General features: G+C 47.4%; 1 protein-coding gene across 2 annotated transcripts; it reads right to left on the reverse strand.

Moving 5' to 3' along the window:
* Positions 1–3363: 3363 nt before the first annotated feature.
* IDH3G (isocitrate dehydrogenase (NAD(+)) 3 non-catalytic subunit gamma) lies at positions 3364–25317 on the reverse strand. 2 transcript variants are annotated; one of them, XM_066617897.1, is made up of 14 exons: positions 24864–25317; positions 22747–22788; positions 21735–21746; positions 20227–20324; positions 19964–20076; positions 17187–17247; positions 10676–10808; positions 9805–9938; positions 9360–9462; positions 8089–8235; positions 6912–7006; positions 6463–6523; positions 4413–4508; positions 3364–3602 (listed from the first exon to the last, which is right to left on the reverse strand). In XM_066617897.1, the coding sequence occupies exons 1-14, from the start codon at positions 24930–24932 to the stop codon at positions 3591–3593; spliced, it is 1176 nt and encodes a 391-aa protein (XP_066473994.1). In that variant the 5' UTR covers positions 24933–25317; the 3' UTR covers positions 3364–3590. The 2 variants fall into 2 exon arrangements, with proteins under 2 accessions (XP_066473994.1, XP_066473993.1); XM_066617896.1 differs by lacking the exons at positions 21735–21746; positions 22747–22788 and having other exon boundaries at positions 24864–25315.
* Positions 25318–25950: the final 633 nt, after the last annotated feature.

Here is a 25950-nt window from a genome sequence, read left to right on the forward strand (position 1 = left end):
AAGCAATCTCTTGTACCTCACATGTACAGCAAGATAGTTCACACTGCTCAGAATTCGTATTGCAGGTACTCTGCCCTAGGAGGAGGCTACAGACAAGACACCTAACTGGATGCTCTCCCTCATCACCCCAAGAGGGAACGGACAATGCACCCCTCACAGGTAAGCAAAAGGGAGTCACATGCCACAATATATTGATCCTGCATCTCTGTCCGTCCCCTCCTCCGCTATACTGAGTCTTCAGGAGTATCAAAATATGTCTGCGTCAGACTGTATTGTCTAAGTATCCTTTCCTTTTACAGCAGCTAAGAGCTGGGTGTGTCTGCTCTCTCTTGGCGAATGTCATGGATGCCAACTATTGGTACTACTGGCCACTCACTAGAACCCCCCTTTTTTTCCAGGACTGCACCATTAACACAGGAGGCTGAATGGTGGTCCCCTGCAGAGTTTCACTGCAGCCCCCCCCCAACAGAAGGAAAGGTAATATCCCAAGGCAGTATGCTCCCCCCCCCGCCCCCAACAGAGCACCACAGTCCCTCACAAAGTATGCATCTCAAATCAGAGAGCAAGTGTGTCTGATGCTGTTGTTAACTCCTTGTTACTCTTGCTGTGTTTCGCCTTGCTCCCTACAGTTGTCCTACAGGTAAAGACACTGTGCAGACCCCAAGGGAAGCCTAGTCTGCCTGCATGTAGTTGCTGCTCAGCCAGGTTGCTGACCTACTCATTGTAGTCAGTACCTGTGGCTTTAAAAACTCATGACAGACAGTGAATCAACTGGTGCAACCAAACCTAAGTAGTAGGTTTGGTTACTTAACATAAGAACATAAGAATACTTGGTCATCTGTTGCATAACTTGCAATAGCACAACAGCCTTGCTGGGAGGAGATGGTTGGAAATTTTACTTGTGTGTTTCTCTTTTAAATGCTGCTCTATCACCAATATAGTTCAATAAAAACTTTGACTCTGTCACCTTCGTTGCCTTTTTGCTAGAACAATGCTTCTCAAACTGTGGGTTGGGACCCACTAGGTGAGTCACAATCCAATTTCAGGAGAACCCCATGCATTTCAATATGTATTTTTAAACTTGATGCTACAATGGTATGACTGCATTTGGGGAAATGTTACAGATCTGTACTTTTAACAAGCTGTATTTGTGTTTTTAACAATAATAAATGGGGCTTATTCCTGTAGCCTTTTGGATGTTTGGGAACTTATTGTAAACTTTTTACTTACAAAATTGATTTGATTTTGTTGTATGGCGTGTTAAAAATTTTCCTGCTTGATGATGTCAGTTCTGTTCATGACATCACTTCCAATGGGTTCTGACAAATTGTTATTCCAGTACTAAAAAGTTTGAGAACAACTTTGCGAGAAGATAGGGATCCCTTCTTCCCATCCTAGGCTGCTGCATTACATAAGATCATAAGAAAAGCCCCACTGGATCAGGCCAAAGCCCATTTAATCCAGCTTCCTGTATCTCACAGGGGCCTGTCAGGTGCCTCTCAAGCCAGCAAGAGACCTGCATCCTGGTGCCCTCCCTTGCATCTGGCATTCTGACATAACCCATTTCTAAAATCAGAAGGTTGCACATACATATCATGGCTTGTAGCCCTTGATGGATTTTTCCTCCAGAAATTTGTCCAATCCCCTTTTAAAGGCATCCAGGCCAAATGCCATCACCACATCCTGTGGCAAGGAGTTCCACAGACTAATTACTTGCTGGGTAAAGAAATAATTTCTTTTGTCTGTCTCCCGACACTCGGTTTTGGTGGATGTCCCCTGGTTCCCCCCCAGGCACCTTTTTTTCTAGATCAGGGGTGTCCAAACCTTTTGGCAGGAGGGCCACATCCTGCCAAAAGATCTGACACTGTGTTGGGGGTCGGGGGAAAAATAATCTACATTTTAAATTTGAATAAATTTATATAAATAAATATATTAGTGATGAATATAGCGATAGGCCAGCCTTTGCTGCTTCACAGATGTGAAACAGCAAGCAATGGAGGGAGCCCTCAGCCCACAGCTCGTGCAAGAAGTCAAACAGTCGGCCTTTGCACTGAGAGTAGTCACTTCGGGCCAGCGCGGGCTCCAATGAGTCTCCAGAGGGCCAGAGGTTTGTTGGAGACTGGAGGCTCCACGCAGGCCAGATTGGGGACCACAAATGGCCCCCAGGCCAGGGTTTGAGCACTCATTCTGGATCCAAGGGCCCCAAATGCTATAGCCTTTCCTCATAAGGGAGGTGCTCCAGTCCAGTAATCATTTTGGTTATTCTCTTTTGCACCTTTTCCATTTCCACAGTATCCTTTTTGAGATGTGGTCACCAGAACTGGACACAAGGGATAGGTTCCCTCTTCTCTAGAACGGGTTTCCAAACCCCAGCCCAGGGGCCAGATGCGGCCTATGACAAACCTCTATCCGGCACACGGCAAGCCTTGGTTCCCTGCAAGCCTCTGGCCCACTCAACTGAATGTGACCAGAGCTGTGCTCCAGTTGCATCTGTAGTGTGTTCTAAGGGCCTGGGAGGCCATGCCCCTCCCCTCAGAATGCCTTCTAAAGGCCTAACAACATCACTTCCTGGTTTTCCTGAAAAGCCAGAAGTGACTTTTTGGGCCATCTGAAGGCCTTAGGCTTTCTAATGTATTTATTTAAATTTTATATTTAAAATTGATTTATTTTTCCAGCCCTTGACACCATGCCAGATATTTGATGTGGCCCTCTGGCCTAAACATTTAGAGACCCCTGCTCTAGAATGATGTCCTCTAGCCCTGAGACTTCCTACCCCAGCAGCTGGGGAGCTACCTGCCTTAAGGTGCGATGACACCTGCATGTCCTTAGAAGTCTCACAGTTGTCCCTCTCTGCCTGCCTCTGCTTCTCGAGGTTGACAACCAAGGCTTTAAGGGAGCAGGCCCTGGAGCTCCTTGCACCAAGGACACACCCATGACATGCCCCAGAGGCATACAGTCATACATGTGACACTCAGTGCAAAACACTGGCTAGCCTCCACCCTGCTACTGGCTATCTGACTGCAGAGTTTTGTTTTTTTCTCATGTGGTAGCAGACTCTAGCTTTATACTCTCCGCTAGCTCCTTCCACTGCCCTTCTGACTGGCTGTGCTGGCATGTTGCCTGGATAGGCTTAGGATATGGCAGTTGTTCTGGGCGAATTGTGGTGTTGGTGCAATGCACAAATAGGACTAGGAGTCCTGACCCTTTAACATGCAGCTGCATTATCAAGACTAGCTGTAGGCACCTTCAGTATAACACCCCACCCCCGATAAAACACAGAAGTTCCAACCCACAACCTCCCTCTCCTCACAACATTTATCTGTGCTTTTCTTCCAGACAACCTAAAGCAAGAGAGACACCATCTACCTCACACTTATGTTTATTCTGGAGAACGCAGGGAATTATTACCAGTTACACATGATATACAAAAAATGGCATTTGTGGGTGAGCAGAATGAAATGGAAGGGTCTGCTCCTGACTCATACAACAGGAGTTTTCCGCCTCTTTTACCCAAGGAGGTAGAAGAGGGGGAGATAATTGCTTCAGTTGCAGCAGAGGCTGGGGAACTACTTTGTTTCTGCTCCTTGGCTTCACAATGCAACCTAACAACAAAAAAGGAAAAAGTTTATTTCTGATCCTTGGCCAGTGCTTTACAGTTCAAGAATTGGAATGCAATTAACAGAGAGTTCTTCATTTCTTAGGACCACCGATATTAATGCTAAATGCAAAGTTTGGGCCTTTCCTCTTACATAACACCTGCTGGAGCGATCAGGATTGGGACCATGGAGGAGGAAGGGGGCTTTATCTGTTTCAGTTATAGTCCCAATCTGGATTGGACAGAAGCAAGGGAGGCAAGCCTTCCACCAGCTGATATTTACATTACAAAAAAAGCACACTGGGTCAAGCTCCTTGTCTAATATTAATAACATAATTTGCCCTCATTCTGTCTAACCTTGGTCTGTGTTAGATTGCTAACATTTCCACTTTAAAAAGCGGGAGGAGCCCAAGGCCAGCGCTAAGTGAAATTTAATACTTTGAGCTTTCAAAATACTTTCAATTGCTTCATTAGGTTTTTGGTAACTTCAGTGTTGGAGACAGGCAGAACATAGTCTCCAAAGTCCTGCTTCCCCTGCCTACCGGCTCCTGCTTTATACCTAACCCCATGTCTAAAACCCCAGACTGGGAACTGCTACTGAAGAAGAAGCAGGATCAGAATGTTTCTTGCAACTAGGGTACACTTTCAAATCTGCCAGCAGAGAGAGAGAGAGAGAGATGGTTCAATCTTGAGTAAAACGGACGATTGCCATTTCTGAAAAGTGCAAGCAACATTTCTTCCTCGGCTAGTGCTGTGACTTTCCAACCCCACCCAGAGGCACAAGCAGAACAGAGTGCCCCTTTCCAGCCCACCTCACCTGTGCCAGATTAGATGTAGATTTGCGTATCTGATTCAGGATGGACTGAACGGCTTCAGAGGTTGTGCCCTTGCCCCCAATATCCGGTGTGTGGGTCTGGGGAGGAGAAACAGCCAGTTATGCTAAACTTCCCACACTCAAAATCATCCATCCATAGACTTCAGTATAACAAGACACTTGGTGAATCTGCACTAGAGACTTAAGCAGGTTTCACAATCATTCTCTTACTCAGGACAGCTGGGAATTTTAATTCTGTGGGGACTGGGGTGGCAGTAGCAAGGGATCTTAATTCACTGCATCCTCACCAAGTAAAATCCCCAAGATTCATGGTGCTTAAACTCATATAAAGCCTATGCAGATCTGTAGTGGAGATAGGCTACCCATTTTCCTGCAGTGCTAGATTTCAAGAATTGTTAAGAGGTCTCAGTTCATGGCTAAGGGCGCAATCCAGAGCTGTCCTTGGGCTGGTGCAAGTCCCTAATGCTGGCCGTAAAGCACAGTTGATCTAGAGCAGGGGTGCCCAAACCCCGGCCCTGGGGCCACTTGTGGCCCTCAAGGCCTCTTAATGCAGCCTCAGGGAGCCCCCAGTCTCCAATGAGCCTCTGGCCCTCCGAAGATTTGTTGGAGCCCACACTGGCCCGACACAACTGCTCTCAGCGCAAGAGCAACTGTTTGATGTCTTGCATGAGCTGTGGGATAAGGGCTCCCTCCACTGCTTGCTGTTTTTCATCTGTGATGCAGCAGTGGCAGTGAAGGAAAGACCAGCCTTACTTTGCACAAGGCCTTTTACAGGCCTTGACCTATTGCAAGTCCTTCATTCATTCATATAAGTTCATCTTTAATATATTCATTTATGTAAATTTATTCAAATTTTAAATGTAAATTAATTCTTTTTTTCCCCGGCCCCCAACACAGTGTCAGAGAGATGATGTGGCCCTCCTGCCAAAAACTTTGGACACCCCTGATCCAGAGTCAGCTGGGCTGGCACACAGACATGCACTGGGCAGGGGGGAGGTGGGAGGGAGACTTTCTGGGGTGGGGGAGGGCAGTCCTGGGGGCAGGCGGGGAATGGAAGGTGGGGCTGGGACCTCTGGAGGTGGCACAAGTCTGAGGAGACCCATTGGGGCTACAGTGGCTTACCTGGGGGTAATGGGAAGAGTTACCTCCGACTGAGCCACTTTGGGGCCCTTATCTTGCATAGGATACAGCGCAAGCCTCCTGGCCTGCCTGCTCCAGCGCAAGATAGGATTGCACTGCATGTGACTTGGGGCCCAATCCTATCCAACTTTTCAGCACTGATGCAGCAATGCCAACAGGGTGTTTGCTGAATCCTGCAATGGGGGGGGGGAGATAGTCACAGAGGCCTCCTCAAAGTAAGGGAATGTTTGTTCCCTTACCTTGAGGCTATATTGTGGCTGCACTGCATCAGAGCTAGGTAGTTGGATAGGACTGGACCCCTAGGCTATTCAACACACACACACACACACACACACACACACACACACACGTGTACTTCAGTCCTTGTGTAATCTGACCAACAGAAGGGATAACATACGAAACACTCAGTATCGTTAACACAACATGATCAACTTTTGCACTGCCGCTCCCTATGCTATGCCAACTGACGATGCAAGAAGCCTTTGTAGTTTGTCTTGTCTACCAGTCCCTCCAACATCTGATGGATGACAGCCTCTTCCCTCCCTCTCTGATTCACCAATGAACCACCAACTGTTCAGTCATATTTGTTTTGACTTAGATATGGTTGGAGAGTCAAGTGGTGATTTTTGTTTTTGACTGATCTGCATCTACTACACTTTCTCTATGAATTATGAAGGGTTCTCATCTTAAAAACATGCCAACAAGCCTTGGGTTGGCAAGAAGCATCTTGGGCTTGAATTAAAACAAAACCCATCTTATCCATTTGAGACTAGATTTTACTGCTGGTAATACTAAGTCCACTGGCTCCAAATGACCAAATCTTAAAGCTTATGTTTCAGGTTACTCATTTCATCCTTAGTCCGGTGGGGGGGGGGGAGACAGAGCAACTCACATTTGCATCATCCATGGAGGCCAGAACTGCTTTGCGGATCACGGATGCAGAGTTGTGGAGTCTGTAATGGAGGACAGATATGAGGGATCACAAACAACAGCACAAGTCCAGTCCTTTCCCCGTTTGGTCAACAGAATCTGCTACTGGCTGGGACATTTATTACATTTTCATTCCACTTTTCCTTCAAGGAGCTCAGGGTACCCTATGTAATTGTTGTTGCCTCCCCCTCCTCGCTTTCCTTTCCTCCTTGCAACAACCCCATGTGGCATATTCAGCTGAGAGAGAATAACTGACACAATGTTGTCTGTAAACTATAGCAGAGTAAGAATCTGAGTAACTTATTTAAGTAGCTACATTACACTGGCTCTCATAATTTTGAACTGGCAATTGAGTCTGAAGGGCAGTGTAAGGATATTGGGGGGGGAGAGAGAGGGGACCTGGACACATACTTCAGGTGGTCCAACATCATGCAGCTGGCAAGCAGCATGGCTGTGGGGTTGGCAATGTTCTTGCCGGCAATGCTCTTTCCTGTATTGCGAGTGGCCTGAAGGGGGGAAAAAGAGAGAAGGGGGGGGGGACGGATGGACACAACATTAGAGACTGAATGACAAGTACTCCTATTACCAAGGAACCAATGTGATTCCAAGCCATCTTGAAAAGAGGGAGCTGCAAATGGCACAAAGTAACTTATTTTCAAGGAAATGTGTACGGTTGCCATGCAAGTATGTTAGAAGTGATGGTGGCCAGATCCTTCACACAGTTGGACAGGAGGGAGAAGAAGAAACTAGCACCCCATCCTGTTCAACTACCCAGGTAGTCAGGACCAATTTGTAAGGCAACAGCAGCAGCTAGGCACCTGAATTTTCACACTACAGCACACAATTCCATGACAAGTCACTCCTCCTCTTTTGTTCTCTTCCCACTGTCAAATTCACAACCTGAAATTCCTTGGGATATGCTTTGTTCTCCAGTTGTGAGGAGTAAGGGCACTATATAAATTAACAACAGAAATAGCTCCTCATAGCTATTTGAGCAACCAGCAACCTCACTGAACAAACTGTTTTCTGTGGGGTCCTGCAGTCAACACTCACCACTGGAAGATGCTGCACATCTCTGATTCAGAATGTCTTTTCCTACCAACCTTTTCCCCCTACTCCCTCAGTTTCAAACCATGGTTAATCTAGAACCCTGGTTAGCCTTAAGTTCGGTTACAATTAGTCAAAATAACATTTTGCCACAGTTAAGGCAGGAGGGAAAAATTTGGTTCAGAGAGAAAGCATGCGATCACAATCTGCCATAGCTCAGTGGGAGAGTACCTGCTTTGTATGCATAAGGTCCCAGGGTCAATCCCTGGGAGCATCTTCAGATAAAGCAGAGGAAAATTCCTGTCTGAAATTCTTGAAAGCCACTGCCTGCTTGCAGAGAATGCTGAGCTAAACAGAACAGTGGTCCAACTCAGCTTTGTATGTATGTTCAAGGTCCCTACAACTAAGAGGGCCTTGAACATTTTGTCTGCATCAGCTTATAGGAAAATAGGTTCAGTTAAGCAGGCATATTCTTAGCTGCAACCTTATCACATTCCTTATTTTAGCAGTACTAAATCTCAGCCCTCCTTATATGCCTCACCGTCTCAAATACAGCATAGTCGCGTCCATAGTTGGCTCCTGGCACTAGCCCTGGGCCCCCGACCAATCCGGCACAGACATTGTTGACAATATTGCCATAGAGGTTAGGCATAACCATGACATCAAACTGCTGCGGACGAGACACCAGCTGGAAATTCAGAGAAGAAGGCAATGAGAAGAGTGAAAAGACATCAGGAACCATGAATGCCCCCCCCTTTCCACTCACTCCAGTTGTGATGTGTTCAAATCTATCTGCAGGCATATATAAGGGCACTCCCAATTTGCATTTACACAATTTTTAAAACCACAAATACTAATAGGAACATTGTAATAAAAATTATCAGCTGACTTGATTTCCCCCACAAAACAAAATAAGGAAAACGACAGAAATCTTCTACAATTACTAGAACAGTGGTTCCCAAACTGTGGGTCGTGACCCACCAGTGGGTTGCAACCTGATGTTTGATGGAACATGAAACAGACAAGCTGATAGCTGACAAGGAAAACATTGGGAGCCAATGGTTCCCAAAAAAGGTTTCACATCAGCTACTCTAGCTTTATCCTTATGGGGGGGGGCACCTTCTGGAGTTTGTTGAGCTCCACATTCATCAAATCAGGACCATTCTAGTGCCCTTGCATTCCCCTTTACCTGGTCTTCAATAGGAACCAAGGCACATTTGCCTACTTATGAATAAATGCATATGTGTGGCTCAGTCTCTCTTTCCATAGGGCTGAATACATTCTCCTTGTCAGCTGGGGGGACTTCCCTTTCGAGTGTTTTTTGGGCCTGTGTACGTTGGTTTGGGACCATTCAGATGGTATTGCATTTCTCTCTGCCTGCCCTTCAAAGTGTACAGTTGCATACTTGCGAGTAAACACATGCGAGTTCAGTTTCTTTCTACAGGGCTCAATACATTTTCCTTGTCAGCTATCAGTTTGTTCATTTCACGACCCACCAACAATAAGATTGGGATCAACTGGTGAGTCTGGGAAACTGCACCAGGAAATTTTGAATTGCTTCAATTGTCCAATTTCTAATCTTCATTGCTATAGAAACAATTTTACCAAGGGTGTTGGACATAGCCCAGGGATCTGCATACAGATGTGGCAGAGTGGCTCTTTTGAGAAACTGAGGAAATTGAGTAGTGTTATTGAAAAAATCTGCAGGGACCAAGAATGGAGGGGGAAAAGTTTGAATTTTGTTCAGAGAAGGCACAGAAGTCCTGTGTTTGAAACTGTGGCTGGACATGAAACAAAAACATTAGAGTATACCTGCATAGTGGTGTTGTCAACAATCATGCTATCAAATGTTATGTCTGGGTAGCCAGCTGCCACCTCTTTGCAGCACTGCAGGAAGAGACCATCACCCAGTTTCCTTTATGGGAGAAGAGAAAGGATGCAGGATCAGTCATAGATGATGATTAACACAGGCAGCCTATGGCACTCTTGAACCAGAGCAAAGGGCCCACAGGCTTGGCTCTGGCACAGAGTCAGGTTTGCACTCCTGTCTGCCCCTCTTACCTGGAATGAATCCCTGACTTGGTAACTAGAAGTAAACGTCCTCCCCTCCCTCACAAGGCTGTGATGGCGAGCAAAAGAACAGCAACACTTCCTACTGTGGAGATGCTGGTTGTCATTGAGCTCAGGGGTTTCTGGGCCCTGCCACAGCCACCCCTGCTCTCCCCCACAAGTAGTGCACTAATATCCCATGACTTACATGATGTTAGCCTTGTGGACTGCCGTCACCTTCTTGCGACCAGCTTCATGCGCCAACTTGAAGGCATATTCTGCAATGCGCAGAGATTTGGTCTTTGTGATTATCTTCAGGCTCTCCACTACACCAGAGACACTCTGTGGGGAGGGGCAACAAATGTGTTCCTGAGTCTCTCTCCACTCCACTCCAAGGAGCTGGGAGGGACATAGTGCCTCCAGGGAAAGAACACTGCAGTTCCCAACTCAGAAGAATCGCCACATTTAAGAGCCTACTGCCTGGGACTCCCCCCTCCCCCCACAACTAACTTTCCATGCAAGATAATACACTTGCAAATCAGTTGGTCAGTCTGGTCAGCTCACATGGACAGTGTGCAAGCGTTTTTGTTTTTGCAGGACCTTTCTCTTATACACTTAAACTACTCACTCTTCATTTCGGCTCACACACAGGAATGAAGAGTATAAATTCAAAACTCAGGTGAAGTGTCTGTGTCTGTTCACACTGGGGAGGAGGGAACTAAAAAGTCCTGTGTCAGCATCCTGGCTTGCATGAGAGAAAGCACTGGAGGTGCACGGTTAGAGGAGTGTTGCTTGGGACATATGCCAAGGGCCATTCTGAACCGCTAGCTGCACATCCCCATTACAGAATCCTACAATTCTACTGCAGCACCCCCACTGCAAAGGCAAGATCACTCACCTCTTCCCAACCCACAACACCCTGCTCAGTCCTGACCACAGTATGCCACAAGCAGACAGAAGGTGTGTCACAGAAGGTGTTTGCAAAGCAAAACATGCCACAGCTTTGCCGTTATGCAAAAAGGGCTAAAAGGAAGGGGTCAGAGAAATGGGGACAACATGGGCAGCCTTCGTTACCACACCTCATGCTCCAGGCTGCTGTATTCACCCTCCGTGTTCTCCCGGACAATAAGAATGTCAATGTCTCGGTGTCGGGATGCCACTCCTGGAAGGCTCTTACAATGGATTACATTGGCAAACAGATCCAGGGTAGTACTGTGGAGGAAAAATCGGGAAAGTTTACACAGTATAGTCTCTGCTCTTAAATTACCAAAAGTACTTAATCCTTCTGGGTCTCCAAGTCCCAACTTCTTCCTTAGTTTCACCAACTGCCTAATCAAGAACATAGTGCTGTTAGACAATACTGGTATATTCTGGAAGGCCAACCTATGATGTAAGAAGATGGACTTAGTGGCAGGCTTGGACAGGAGCTGGAAGCCTGCTGGGCCTGGCTGTGGGAGAGGGCCAAGTCTCTTCATCTGCTGCTCTAGTGATGTGATGCTGCTTGCCTCCCAACCCAGCTAACTACAACTAGAACCACATCAAGATACAATGTGCAGGGGTGCATAAATATGATGGCATTCAGTTGAGTGGGACTTTTCTTGGGGGGCCACTGCAGTATGCCACAAGCACGTTAACAGTACAAGCATATTATTGCTTGATATACATATTCTGCTTCCAGAATTTGCATTGTTTGAAAAGGCGAGCGCTCTCTCTCTCTCTCTCTCACACACACACACACACACACACACACACACACACACACACACAGAGAGAGATAGGAATTGTATAGAAATTATGGGTTGGCTGGCTGTAGAATGGACCAGAAAATAGCAGTCAGAGAGGATATGGGAGGAGCTATTCAAGATGCTGACACCTCCACCCAGTCCTAAGAAGGTCAACCCAGACTTGCTCTGTCTCCAATAAGCTAATCAAATCTGTACAACATCCACCCAAGTTCCATTCGTGGCATTTTCACTGCAAGGGTTACTACTCAGTTGTCTTCCAGTAAATTAAGGTGCCAAAGGCAGTATGGAGGGCTGAGCAGAGAGAAGTAGACAGAATTAAACCAGATTTACAGGTTTAAGACAGCATCAGGAGCAGGAACCTGACAAATAATAGGAATTTGTCTTGGGGTAAGTCTTGTTCCTGGTGAAGGCAGGGGGCATTCCTCAGGAATGGGATTGTACCTCGCTGCTGCTGGAGGCAGGGCCAACAAAAAGGCGGGTGGAGCTCTACGAGCACAGGGATCCAGTCCCCAGACACTACTTGCTGAGCCGTGACAAAATCCTCATGACTGGTTGCAAACTTGCATCACAATTGTACGCTGTTTGGAAAATTGCTTTGCACGTGAATGGGTATAATACCCCAGAAACAGAAGGCTTTGAACAAGGGAAACCCTAACTATCACCTAAGGGAAACCCTAACTACCCTATAGGAAACCCTAAATACCACCTTGCACCTATTTGTATCCAGCAGAAGGAGTGATCCCCTGAAGTGTGGTGGGCAGAATGCCCCCTGCCTCCACCAGGAACAAGACTTACCCCAGGTAAGGCAAATTCCTCTTTTCCCTCGTGGAGGCGGGGCGTTCCTCACCAATGGGATTTACCCCTCGGAAGGGACAGTTAGATCACTTGCTCTCACACCTTCACTATCTTCTGGAGAACTTTCCTCCTGTAGGAAGCCTCGGTCAAGGCTGATAGACCTACCTTGTAGTGCTTAAAGAAGATGTGAGGCGATGACCATGTGGCATCTGAGAGTGATGTCACATGCCGTGAAATGCTGCCAAAATGGCTGCCACCTGACGGGAATGAGCCTGGAGGTTGGAAGCCAGCTGCCTCATACACTATTGGGATGCAAGCTCTAAGCCATTTAGCTAGAGTTACTAGGGACACCATCCCGCCCATGGTAAGCTACAAATAGAGTATCCAACTTCCTGAATGGCAAGTGTGTTCGTATGGAACCTTAGGACTTTTCTGACATGTAGTGTGTGCCCAGCCTTTTCCCTTGGATGTTTAGGATTAGGGCAAAAGGATGGTAAAACTAGTTCTTGCTGTCAATGAAAAATTGAATTGACTTTGGGTAAGAAAAATGGATGTTATAGCTACTAGAAAGGCAGTTTTATATGACAGGACTTTGTGGGACTGTGGCCATAGGCTCAAAGGGAAGAAAGATGTTAGTACCCTGCTCAGACCCCAATTTGGAAGCCTGTGAACAGGAAGTTTCAGCCCCCCCCCCCAGTGCCTTGGAGAGCAGCTACTTGTCCATGTAGCATACTAGTTCTAAGATCCTTGTCTAAGCCATCCTGGGGAAACTCCAAGATAACAAACACATCAGGTGAGGCGGGAGAGAAACACTTATCTCTCCCTAAAGGTTTTCCAGGTTAGGCACCAGTCCCTAAAGGTTTTCCAGGTGGCCCTATACACCTTTCCAGTTGATGAACAACTAGAGTAGGGGTGTCAAACATAAGGCCCAGGGGCTGGATGCGGCCCACGGAAGCTTTTTATCTGGCCCTCAGAGGCTGATCAGTGCTTAGATGTTACTGCTGTAAGGGCAGTCCACATGAAAATTGGCTCTCCCATATCTTGAATAATGACATCACTTTCTGCCTAATGACATCACTTCTGGCCCTCAACAGGCATCATGAATGCTTCTGTGGCCCTTGGTATGAAACTAGTTTGACACCCCTGAACTAGAGGATAACCTGGTCTTTTATAACCCTATCCAAGAAGCACAGTTGGTACAATTCTAACCTTTCAACTTCCACACTGTTAATTGGAATTTGTGTGGTTGTGGGTGTTGTAAAGGGCCTTGCAAGAGTAGATCTGGCCAGACTGGAATCTCCCAAGTTTCCTGTGTTAATATAATTCTGTATTAACAAGTCTGGGTACCATGGCCATCTTAGCCACCAGAACAACTTCTGCCTTGCACCAACAAATTCAGCACAACACTTGAGCCAGAAGGGGAATGGGAGGGAACGCATTTAGGAGCCCCTGAGTCCAAGGGCTTCAATAGTGCATCTATCAATTGGATGCCTACATTGGGCCTAGATGACCAGCTGATGACAGGACACCATATTCCTAACAAGTGGACCAGCATCATGATGTCTGCCCATTCAGCTCTGAAAATCTGGAAGATTGTGTCTGTGATCCTCTGCCATCTCTGTACTGACAGAAAAGCACGGAAAATTTGGGTATTGAAAAGTACTTTCAGGTGTTCCGGTATCTGGGTGGGAACCAGTGAACCGTTTGACTGAATTATCACAAAACCATGAGCTTGCAGGCAGAGTACCATCTGGTGAGTGTTGAGCTCTGCTTGCTCCCTGGATGACAGCTTTATTAAAAAGTTATCCAGATAAGGAAAAAGAAACAGTCCCCTCTGCCTGAGATTTGCCAATACTACCACTAAAACTTTTGTGAATCCCCTTGGGGAGGTCATTGGGAAAGTCATGGTACTGAAAGCGCAAGGATTTGTAGCAGGACCTAAGTTAACTTCTGTGATTTTGCAAAATAAGTTCAACCACTAGATCTAGGATACCATGCATCTCTCCGTTCCGTTTCGGTACTAAAAAGAACACCAAGAAAGAGAGAGAGGGAACTGCCTCTATTGCCCCAAATGTGAAGCAGATGATATATGGCTGCTAGCATAGCTGCATGTTTGTTTGCATCCCCTGATTTTGGGATCTGCCAGAACCTGTCCTTTTGTTTCCTTACAAATTCCAAGGAATAGCCTTTGGAGATGGGTCTCCAGGAACCACGCATCCAATGTTGTGTTGTACCAGGATTGCATGTAATCCTGAACCCTGGGTGAAGAACCCCTGGTGTGGCATCATGCCGACTTGTCTTTAGCTCTATTCCCTGCGTTGGAAGAATGGGAATGCTGGAACATTCTGTGAAAGTTCCAAAATTTGTGCCACTTGGGTTTGAATCTGGATGGCTCTCTATTCCTTCCTGCAAGACAATTGGGGCGAAAGCACTGGTTGGAGTTAGTCTTCCCTGTCTTGGAGGCTGCGGTAAGCGATTTGCGTTTGTCCTTGTTTCAAAAAGAACAAGATCTAATGCTTGTCCAAATAACTTAGATCTGGAGAATGGAGTCCCCAGTGATCTACTTTGAGATTGCATAGCCACAAGTTTTTCTGGTCACCACATTGGAGGTGATAGCTCTAGAGCAGGAGAGTATCTAGCAAAGAATCAGCTGAGAAAGCAGCTGACAGGGATACCTTTCTAAAAGTGTCTTTGATTGACTTGGATAAGGTGGAGTTGTCTTTAACCAGTTCCTCCACCCAGAAATAGGTGGCTTAGGAGAGAACCTAACTGGTTGCTGAGGCTCACAGCCTGAAAAGACAGTGCTGCAACAGGTGCATCCACTGATGGAACCTTGTTTTATTTAAGATTTCCTTAGGAAAAGAGTAAAACTTACTCATGAGTTTGGTGTCTCACTAGCTATGCAGTGAGGAGGACCACTCTGTCTCCATAATTTTCGGATGGGTTCTGGAAAAAGGTATCTCTGTTGGGCTCAATGGATCCTGAGAAAAAGAGACTTTTTGGAGGAAGAAGTTAGAGCTGCAGCTCTGAACTCTCATTCTGAGGTTTTAAGGCTCAATGACCTCATAACCTTATCCAATATCCTGGAAAAAACTTCCCCTGGAAAAAGGTGGTTTCCTCACTACCCTCACCATTTGAAACAATGTAACCAGCCTCCTTAGACTTTTTTTGGTCCTTTTCTAAGGAATGGGCAACTGAATCTGAGGAAACAGATTTGCCTGAACATTGTGAAGGAGAGCTGGAAGGCAGTGGCATAGTGAGGTCATTTGACACCCATGGCCCATAAATTTTTTCACCCCATATGACATAATTTGTCAAGTGATGTCATGGCTGGAAGCTACATCAACAAGCAAATTAAAATAAATAATTATAAATAATTAAATTAAAGAAAGACGAATAATTAAACAAGGGGAAGCCAGCCCTGTTCCACCAAGTAATTTTCTCTGAAGCCTGCCACAACTCCCCCCCCCCCCACACACACAAAAAATCAGTGAGATTTTCAGCCTACCCAGTGCCCAGTTCACTTTAAGTTTTTATATTTAAACCATATCACTATCAGGACCCACCTAACTTCACAAGTCTAAAGTCACCTTACCAGCTCAAGCCTCTGTTTTATTTTTTTGGGAAGGGGGACCTGCCTTCTGGAGCAATTGTTGAGCTTCACATTCATCAGATTGGGACCATTCTGGTGGCCTCATATTCCCCTTTGCCTGGCCTGACCAGGCAAATTTTCCAAGGCACATTTGCTTACTCGTGAGTAAACACCTACTCACAAGTAACTGAGTAGTTTCACTTTCCATAGGTTTCAATGCATTCATCAGCTTGGAGGGAGGGACTTCCTTCTCGCATTTTCTGGGGAGCTACGTTCATCGGATCAGGACCATTCTGGTGTCGTTGGATTCCTCTCAGCCTGCCCTTTCTGATGGACTAAAGCATGTTTGCCTACTCATGAGTAAACAAGCGATATGGCTCAGTTTCTCTTTCAATACAATACCACATAGAACAGCCGAAGAATAATAATCTGGCTGTCCACTGAACCATTTATAAGGGAAAACCAGAGGCTGGGCGAAAACAGCAGGAAAAATACACCTCTTACTGCGTTACTCACTGCATATGAGGAAGACATTGAGGTAAAAAATGGCGCCTGTTGAGGTAAAGAACAGAGCCGATGCTTGTGAGCATTGAGCAAGCTCTGGGCATGCTAATGGAGAATCCTGCCTGGTTGCCCCTGAACACTGCAATAGTGCCGGGTCAATCAAGGAGTCTGCCACTGTTCTCCAAACCTGCCACCACTTCAGAGAGGCGCAGACCAGGTGGTGCCAGCCCAAATAGCAAGTTCCTTCTCAGCGGGAAAAGCTAGCACAAGTGCCACCTTCCCAAAGGTGAAAAAGTGGCAGTTAATTCTCATGCAGTTGAATATAGCTGGGACCTCAACCATGTCTGTGAGCCGATAACAAACCTTTCTCTCCAAAACTCAACTAACTCAATCTCGTTAAGGAGGGTAGTTGAGACAGGCTGAAGAGAACAATTTCCCTTTAACTTTTGAAATAGCTGAGGAGGAGCTCCAAAGGAGATGACTGAACTCCAGCAAGGCAGGGATGGTCTGGGGGCTGGATCCCTGTGCTCGTGGAGCTCCATCCGCCTTTTCATTGGCCCTGCCTCCAGCAGCTGCAAGGGACAATCCCATTGGTGAGGAATGCTCCCGCCTCCACCAGGGAACACCCAATCGTAGCTTGCAGTCTACACTTTAGTTTTCACTCATTATACTTCAGTGTTTTTTCCAAATTGTAAACCACTTTGAACATTTTACTGGAAAGGCAAAATAAAACTATTTGACATACCCAGACAGACAACAACTGTGATCCCACTGATCCAAGCATAGCCCATTAACCATATATTTCAGCAAGCAAAAGCAGCAGGTTGGTTAAGTACTGCCATGCATAGTTGGTGAGGTGAGCTTTGATAGTTGAAAGTCATGTTGGTCTGTTTTAACTCATTCACTAACTCTTAGGCTCTGCTTGGCATTTGGGCTAAACCGCTCTCATCTCACCGTAGGATGTTGTTCCGGGACTTGTGGGATGGTGGTAGGTTATGATTTGTCTCGATGTTTCCTATAAAGCCACAAAAAGAGAACTACTCAATGGAGAAATTCACCGTCTGTGCCGCAGAACTGTGAACTGTTGAGATAGGGCAGGTGAAAGGAGCCTGATAATGTTGGCTATTCTAACCACCCTTTACACTGTTCCTCATCAGTTATGGGCAGTTGCGGACAAAATACTGGGAAGTCTGGGCTCAGCCTGGTCATCAACAGGAGGCTGCAAGCAAGTTGCTATTTTTCAACCTTCCTTCTGTAAATGCAGAAAAAGCAGTCCTATTCCAGGTTTGTGGCAAGGACCCAATATAATGAAACAAAATGCACACCAGCCAGAACTGGGGCTCTCAAAGGCAGTACAGGTATAACCTACTTATCCATGGATTTTTTCACCAGTGGTTTTATCGCAAAGGGCCCGTTAAATTAAAGGGGAAAAGTCATTTAATAATAGTGTCGTTTATGTGAGAGAGGGCAGCCAGCTGACAATCCATCAATCATTCTCTCTCCAGGCACTCAGAACAACTTCACTCGAGAGCAAGCAACCCCCCCCTTCCCCTGAGCATGTGAGAGAAAAATAATCACTTTGCATTGGTGAAGGGAGGGGTCGCTGTCTAGGAGTGAAGCCTTTCTAAGTGCCTGGAGAGAGATTGATTAATGGATTGTCTGCCTAATGAATTTGCCTTACATCACGAATGCAAGCAAGGCTATTTTTAAATCACCTAACTAAGGGACACTGTTTTTCAAACGGATTTGCTTTAATGCAATTTTTGCCACCCACTGAGTTCTGAGAACAGAACCCTTGCGAATAAGGAGACTCAACCTGTAGCTTCAATGCACTGGGAGCAAAACTCAGATTAGGCTCATGCCAGATGGAAGCAGAAGAACTAGGGCCAAATGAACTCCCAAACAAAACATTCCACAGATGCTAGAAAATAACAGTCCCCCACACAACCCAAGCATCAGTCACATTGAACAGGGGTGCCCAAACCCCAGCCCAGGGGCCACTTGCTGCCCTTGGGGACTCCTTATTTAGCCCCCAGGTAGCCCCCAGTCTCCAATGAGCCTCTGGTCCTCCGGAGACTTGCTGGAGCCTGCATTGGCCCGATGCAACTGTTCTCAGCATGAGAGCAACTGTTCAACCTCTCATGTGAGCTGTGGGATTAGGACTCCATTCACTGCCTGCTGTTTCACATCTGCGATGCAGCAGCAGCAGCAGCAAAGGAAAGGCTGACTCTGCTTTGTACAAGGCCTTTTATAGGCCCTGAGCTATTGCAAGACCTTCATTCATTCATTCAAGTTCCATTTCTAATATATTCATTTATGTAAATTTATTCAAAATTGAAATATAAATTCTTTTGTTCCTGGACTCTGAGACACAGTGAGAGATGATGTGGCCCTGCTGCCAAAAAGTTCGGACACCCCTGACATAGAATAATGGGAGCATAAGGTAGATGACAAACATGAAGTCCAACATTCCCACGTGAAAGGCAGGGATCTCTGCCCGGCTCGGGTGCCCTGCCTGGGACTGACCAGTCACCCATCGCCCATTCCCCGGCGAGCTGGGGCACCACACCTCTGGCCGAGGCAGGAGGCACCAAAGCTGGGCCAGGCTTGCATGGCCCCAGCTCCACTCCTCCATGGCTTGGAGGGGCAGCCATAGCTCCACTGCGGGCTCTGCTCAGTGGGTCGTATGTACTCTGGCTGCGGCCCACCCGCACCTGACTCCAGGAGCCTGCAGGTTGGGCTGCCCCAGCCACGTTGCTGTGTTCACAGCAGGTGCGGGCCTCCACTTGAAGCAGCCCTGAGCCTTTGCCACCCTCAGCAGATGCAGGGGTTATAGCAGGCCAATCCCTGCTGCTGCTGCAAGTGCCTGCCCGCAGCAGCCCTGAGGGTTTGCCTCCCTCAGTGGATGCTGGGGCTGTGGCAGGCTTTGCCCCCCTCTGTGGATGTCAGGGCTACAGTGGGCCTTTCCTTGCTGCTGCTGTGAGTGCTCACCCGCAGCAGCCTTGAGGCCATGCCTCCTTCGGTGGACACTAGGGCTAGGGCAGGCCTCTCCCTGCTGTTGCTGTGAACACCCACCTGGGGCACTGGATGCCTGGTGCCTCCATCTCCAGATAAGTCAGGGGATCCCTGACACTCTCATTTTGAAAACCCAGGACACTATGAGAGCTCGCCAGCTCCCGCCACTCTTTATGCCATGATACCACCAATCAAACCCTGAGAACTCTAAACACAACAGCCTTTCATGGTTCCCTATGGAGTTTGCAAAGTACGGTGGGCCTTTGGTATCAGCAGGGGATCTGTTCCAGGACCTCCTGCGGATACCAAACTCCATGGATAATGAAACCTGCAATGAGGCCCATGTGGCACCACAATTGCTTACCCTCCAGAGTTGCATGTAGCCTCCCAGCCTCCTCAATGTGACTGGCACTTCCAGTTCATGCTGGTAAACTGTAAGTGCCTTCCAGTCATATCTGGGAAACTTTGTGAGGCATGGGAACACTTCCCATACCTCAGAACATCTCCAGATGCTACTGGGAGGCACTTCTGGTCATGTCTGGGAGGTCCTGTGGGCTTGGCATCTGCAGATATTAAATCCGCAGATGCTGAGCCTGTAGATAAGGAGGACCCACTCCCGCATACATACAAGATTCTCCCAGTTTTCGTTTAGCAGATGATCCCCTCCAATCTGCGCAGATCAGCACACTGTGAAAAGAGAATATGAGCAGTGTTACCTTTGAGGGCCACACGATTACGCCGGATGGCCATGATGGCATTATCCACATCCTCTTCATCTGCTGCCGAGCCTATCAAGACTTCCTCAAAGTCCACTGGCACACAGGCATGCCTGGGGTAGAGAAGAACAGAAAAAAACAGGTCCAGGGAAGTCAGACAGCCCTAGCTTAAGGAGTGGGCTTATTCAGGTAGTAAATGGCAGGTAGGTAGAGTAATTAAATAATCTTTTATGCACAATTTGGAAAGGGGAGAGAGTTTATACCTGAACAGTTCTTTGACGTGAAGCATGAGCTCAGGCCCAATGCCATCTCCAGGAATCATTGTCACTGTGTGGCGCCCTCCATATTTGGCAGGTGGAGGCTGTAGGAAAAAGCAGTAGCATCAGGACATGAGAACACAATTCAACAATACAACACCCCCGTCGTAGGCCACACTCTTCCTCAGAAGTCCAAGAAGATTGTGCTCTCAGCCACCACCCATTCCTGTCATGCTCATCTAGGCCAGTAATTTTCAGTCTATCTAACCTTTTCCACATTGAGCTGTATATGTGGAAAAAACAATGAGAAAATTTTCTTCTCTCTTCTCGCTCACAGTAATACTACAACTTGGGGTCATCCGATGAAACTGATAAGAAATAGATTCAAGAAAAACAGAAAAAAGTATTTCTTCAGACATCACATGCTTAGCAGAAGAATTCACAACCTTAAGATAACAGCGATGGACACAGCTTTCAGTGGAAACTGAAGGGGATATGACAAACTTATGGAGAAAGAGAGGTCTACCACTGGCTGTTAGTCTTGATACAAAAATGGAATCTCCTTGATCACAGGCAATGGATCTGCGAGTGAGTGTCTGCAGAGCTGGGAAAGGTTATTGCTTGTGTGCTTCCTGGGAGCATCTGGCTGACCAGTGGTCTAATTCAGAAGAGATATTTTTATGTTCATATGATCCAAGACTGAATCTATGTAAAGTTCTACCACTGTGTTCTGGTCCTATAGTCTCACAACACAATCTTATGCATAAGTAACTCCCACTGTATTCAGTGGGGCTTACTCTTAGGAAAGCTTTCTAGGATTGCAGCCTTAGGGCCCAATCCTATCCTTTTCCTCCCCCACTGATACAGTTGTGCTACTAGAGAGCGAACTGCATCTTTGAAGAGAGCGCAGTCCTGGAGGTCTCCTCTGGGTAAGGAAACCTTTGAGAATCCAAAGGGAACCTTTGTTTTCTTATGTGGGGTTTAGTCTCAAAATGGGTCTATTCAGACCTGTGCCAGCAATTTCACTGTTGCATGTCTGAGTGGGCCCAGGAAGGCAAATCGAAGCCTGAAAGAAGGATATCAACGGAACCACTATCACCCCTTCCAGCCCTCATTCTGCCTAATTCCCCTCCAGTCCTCCCGTTGCATGCCCCATTCCAGCTGCTTTCTGTCTCCCTCTTGCCCCAAGTACTGACTTACCAGTGCCAGGGGATGCAATGGACACACTACCAACAGTGGGTCACTTTGTAACCACCCTAAAGTATCTTATGCCACCAAAACATGTGGAGGCGTAAGGCCTATATAGGATTGAGCTGCCTGAGTCATACCTATTCTTCTTCCCTCTCTTTAGTGGGAAAATTTTTTACAGAAGTAACAGAATATGTCCCCTCCAGTTACTGTTCAGACTGGCCCTCTTGCAGCCTTCTGAATACTAGATAGGTGAAGTAAGGAATCTCTGCTTATTTTCTGTATAACTTCAAGATTAACATTGCTGAAACACAAAAACTACTTACAATTATCTGTTGCTGCAGGTGATGTGAATAGGAACACATATTGGGCAGAAAAGGAAAGAAAAAGAAGAAGGGTGTTTCAGGCAGTACACTGTAACAGACACAGCCTTAATCAAAATGACACATCGATCATTTTATCCAGTATTTTAACCCGATGCTCTTAACCAGTGCCCGATGCTCTTCTGTAACAGGGGTCCTTCACAGGAAGCCACTTACTACTGGAAGTTGCAGAGTTTGGCTTCCAGAATGCTATACCACTCAAAATTTATAAGATCCCCAGCTTTCATATGAGACATCAAAAAGGACCACAATTCTAACCCTTGTAATTGTGAAGATCAGCTTTAATAAAAAGTGAAGCCAGAGGATACTAAAGACTCCAAGACCACAGCAAGTCTGGGAAGGACGTCCAGTGTCTAAAAGTACAATAGCAGGTACACTTGAAATTTCATACATTGATTGTTTTCATCATTCCACAAACAACAAGACAGGTCAGGATTATTATTCCAATCTGACAGAGACCTCTCGATATGGCAGAAACTATTAGTGTGATCCTAACCAAGCAAAAATGGTTCTGGAACACAATTTTGTAAAAAAAACTCTGTCTACTGGATTTTATCCCCACACCTCGGCTGTTCAATCCATGCAAGGAAGAAAGCCGGTCACATTCAAGTTCAGAGAAACTGCACTGTTTTGGTAGTCTGGAGCAGGGGTGCTCAAACTTTCAACTTTAGGGATGCTGGACCTTTAACAAGTGTACAGAAGAGAGAATTTCAGCAGGTGCAGCTTGTCATCTGTGGGATGACAAGTTGCACCTGCTGCAATTCTCTCTTCTATACACTTGTTAAAGGTCCAGCATCCCTAAAGTTGAAAGTTTGAGCACCCCTGGTCTGGAGGAATGAGACACTCACTCACTCCCTAGGCCATCCAAGACAGTTGATAAGGAATTGCAAGGACAGGAGTAGCTTCCCCACAGCATCTCTTTGGGATAAAGGATAGAAAATACAAGTTTACAAACCGAAGTCACGTTCCTGCAGTTGATATCTGTTAGAGCCTGCATCTGTAAGGAAGATGGAAAAACAAGGAAGTGGAATTTAAGAATCCAGGAGCCATAGATTCTTTTGAGAAATTAATGGGACATGACAATGTGCGTGGTGGTGGTGGTGGTGGGGAGGCTAAACAGGTCTCAAATTCTCACTTGGCCCCAGAAAAGTGTAGGTTAAACCTAACTTTTTATTACAGCCAAAGTGGACCAATAACCATTCAAAAGATTATTAGTTTACTGACCAGTCAGGTACCAAGGAACCATTTAAAGCAGTGGTTCACAGAGCAGTGGGACTCAGCAGTGGGACCCAAAAATTGTTGGGTCGCAAAACCGACAGATTAGGGCAGGGGTGCTCAATAGGTGGATCACGATCTACTGGTAGATCGCGAGGCAAAATGAGTAGATCGCAGAGTGCCAACCCCCCCTTCAGATGCCTCTGGGAGGAAACGCCGGGAGTAAGGCCCACTGTACTCAATGGGGCTTACTCCCAGGTAAGTGTGGCTAGGATTGCAGCCTCACAGCCTAATCCTAGGCATGTCTACTCAGGAGTAAGTCCTGTTATACTCAGTGGGGCTCAAGGTACACCAACATACATTGTACACATAAATGTTATATGTTATGATGGCACAAACATTGTAAAAAAAACTCTGGTAGATCTCTGGGCCTTGCTGGGTTTCAAAGTAGCTCTCGAGCCAAAAAAGTGTGAGCACCCCTGGATTAGGGTATGTGCATCAAGGGTTAAACAAGCCACTACTTGGGAGGGGCACTGCTGTCCAATCACCATTACAGCCACTCCCCTTGGCATTTATAAATCAGGCAGCAGCTGCTAGGGTCTCTAAAAAGTTTGCAAAGCACTGATTTAAAGCATTAATATAATAGAACTGTACTAAAGGAAATATACACTGCATATTAATTACAACGACACTGGTTAGGTCACTATAGGTGTGCACCCGTATTTGTGGAGTGTTGTGTACCAGAACCCCCATGGATACTATGATGAATACATGACGTATGGGTTTTCATATAGAGGAGATGAGTGCTTATATTATTCATATTAATTACAAGCATTTAGCTAATATAAGGGGTACAATTTATGGAAATGGGCTTCCAAGAGGTATGAAAGTTCAAAAGATTGGGAACCACTGCAGGAGAAGCATTAATCAGATCCTTCTTTAAGGTGCCTGGTGTGTTACGCCAGAGGCTCAACATGTAACATAGAACTTATAACTGGGAGTGTGCAATTCACAGCAGAGAGACAAGCACCAAGGAATGTGTGTGACAAGTGCAGCTGCACATAGTTGCAACCAATGGGTCTGCTTCTGAGTAAACAGGGTTGCAACTTCTGTTTACTCAGAAGCAGACCCATTGCTTTCCATGGGTGTTATTCTTAAGCAATGGTGCCCTGAGCTGTAGCCTGGGACCCTGTTTCAGATGGAAAGGAGGATTCCATCCTGGGGTTTGGAAAGCAGACCTGTGCCAAACGTGAGCATGTGCAAAATGGAAGGAGGCAGGCTGCCATTAGAGAGGGGAGCAGCAGAAAGGCCAGCTTTAGCTGGAGCTTTCCAGGGGTTGCTTTGCAGGCTGCTGCCTCACAGGGTTGTTGTGAAGGCGCAAGAGGTAGGGGAAATGGGGCGGGTGGGCGGACTGGGTCCCAGAAGGGAGTGGGACGGGTGGTGGGTCTCCATGTTGGACCGACTAGGGTCACAGCACGAAAAGGGCTGGAGCACTGCCTGGGTGGGGCGCGGCTCCTCGGGAGAAAGTCCCACTGCCTGCAGGGGACCGTGGTGGACACAAGAGGCGGGCGGCAGCCTCAGGCAGAGGAAGGCTCCAGAAGGCAGCCAGGCTGGAGGTCGGCGGTGCCGAAACCTCCGCTCAGCTCCGGCCTTCCAGCGCTCAAGCCCGCCCAGTGCCGCCCTTCCTCGCTCCGCCGTCCAGTCCGAGAGGCGCCTGCAGGTGCAGTCCTCGCCCCTCCTGTCTTCGCCCGCCCACCGCCGTCCTTTGATTGGTTCACCGAAGTGGCCCGGCCCGGCCGCGGCGCCCTTGGGAGCGACCCCAGCTTTGCTTCGGGCTCCCCCAGCGCGCGCCCTCACCAGTCGCGGGGCCAGGAACGGCGGCCTCCACAGCTGCCTGCTGGCGTTCAGAGCAACCGCCGCTGCCATCCTGGAAGCGTTCCTGAAGTCCGCAGGGGGAGGCAGAGCCCTGGCCAGACGCCGCCGGAATCTCGCGAGAGTTGCAAGAGAAAGCTGCGCGTGCGGAGCGAAGGCTGCGCGTGCGCAGGAAGACCTCTCCACCGAGGGGAGACGGCCTGGGGGCTCTCGATCCCACGCATGCGCACTAGTTGCCGCTGCTGCGCCGCGGCGGTGGATGAGCAGCAGCGGCCTGTAGAAGGAGGGTCATTCTGAAAAAGCCTCCTTGGATCTCCAATACAGCAGTGGCGTAGCTGGAGGGGGGCAGTCAAGCGGCCCCTCCCTTCGCACCCATTCCCAGCAGGAGGAGCAAAACGGAGCCGTACGGAATGGCTCCGAGGGGAGGGGCCACTTGCCCGCCTCGCAGCCGGCCTGTGTGCTCCGCCCCCCTCATAAGAACATAAGAACAGCCCCACTGGATCAGGCCATAGGCCCATCTAGTCCAGCTTCCTGTATCTCACAGCGGCCCACCAAATGCCCCAGGGAGCACACCAGACAACAAGAGACCTCATCCTGGTGCCCTCCCCTACATCTGGCATTCTGACTTAACCCATTTCTAAAATCAGTGGGGCATACACATCATGGCTTGTACCCTATAATGGATTTTTCCTCCAGAAACTCGTCCAATCCCCTTTTAAAGGCGTCTAGGCTAGATGCCAGCACCACATCCTGTGGCAAGGAGTTCCACAGACCGACCACGCGCTGAGTAAAGAAATATTTTCTTTTGTCTGTCCTAACCCGCCCAACACTCAATTTTAGTGGATGTCCCCTGGTTCTGGTATTATGTGAGAGTGTAAAGAGCATCTCCCTATCCACTCTGTCCATCCCCTGCATAATTTTGTATGTCTCAATCATGTCCCCCCTCAAGCGTCTCTTCTCTAGGCTGAAGAGGCCCAAACGCCGTAGCCTTTCCTCATAAGGAAGGTGCCCCAGCCCCGTAATCATCTTAGTCGCTCTCTTTTGCACCTTTTCCATTTCCACTATGTCTTTT

Source organism: Tiliqua scincoides, chromosome 2, assembly GCF_035046505.1.
Source record: "Tiliqua scincoides isolate rTilSci1 chromosome 2, rTilSci1.hap2, whole genome shotgun sequence".
NCBI classification, from domain to species: domain Eukaryota; kingdom Metazoa; phylum Chordata; class Lepidosauria; order Squamata; family Scincidae; genus Tiliqua; species Tiliqua scincoides.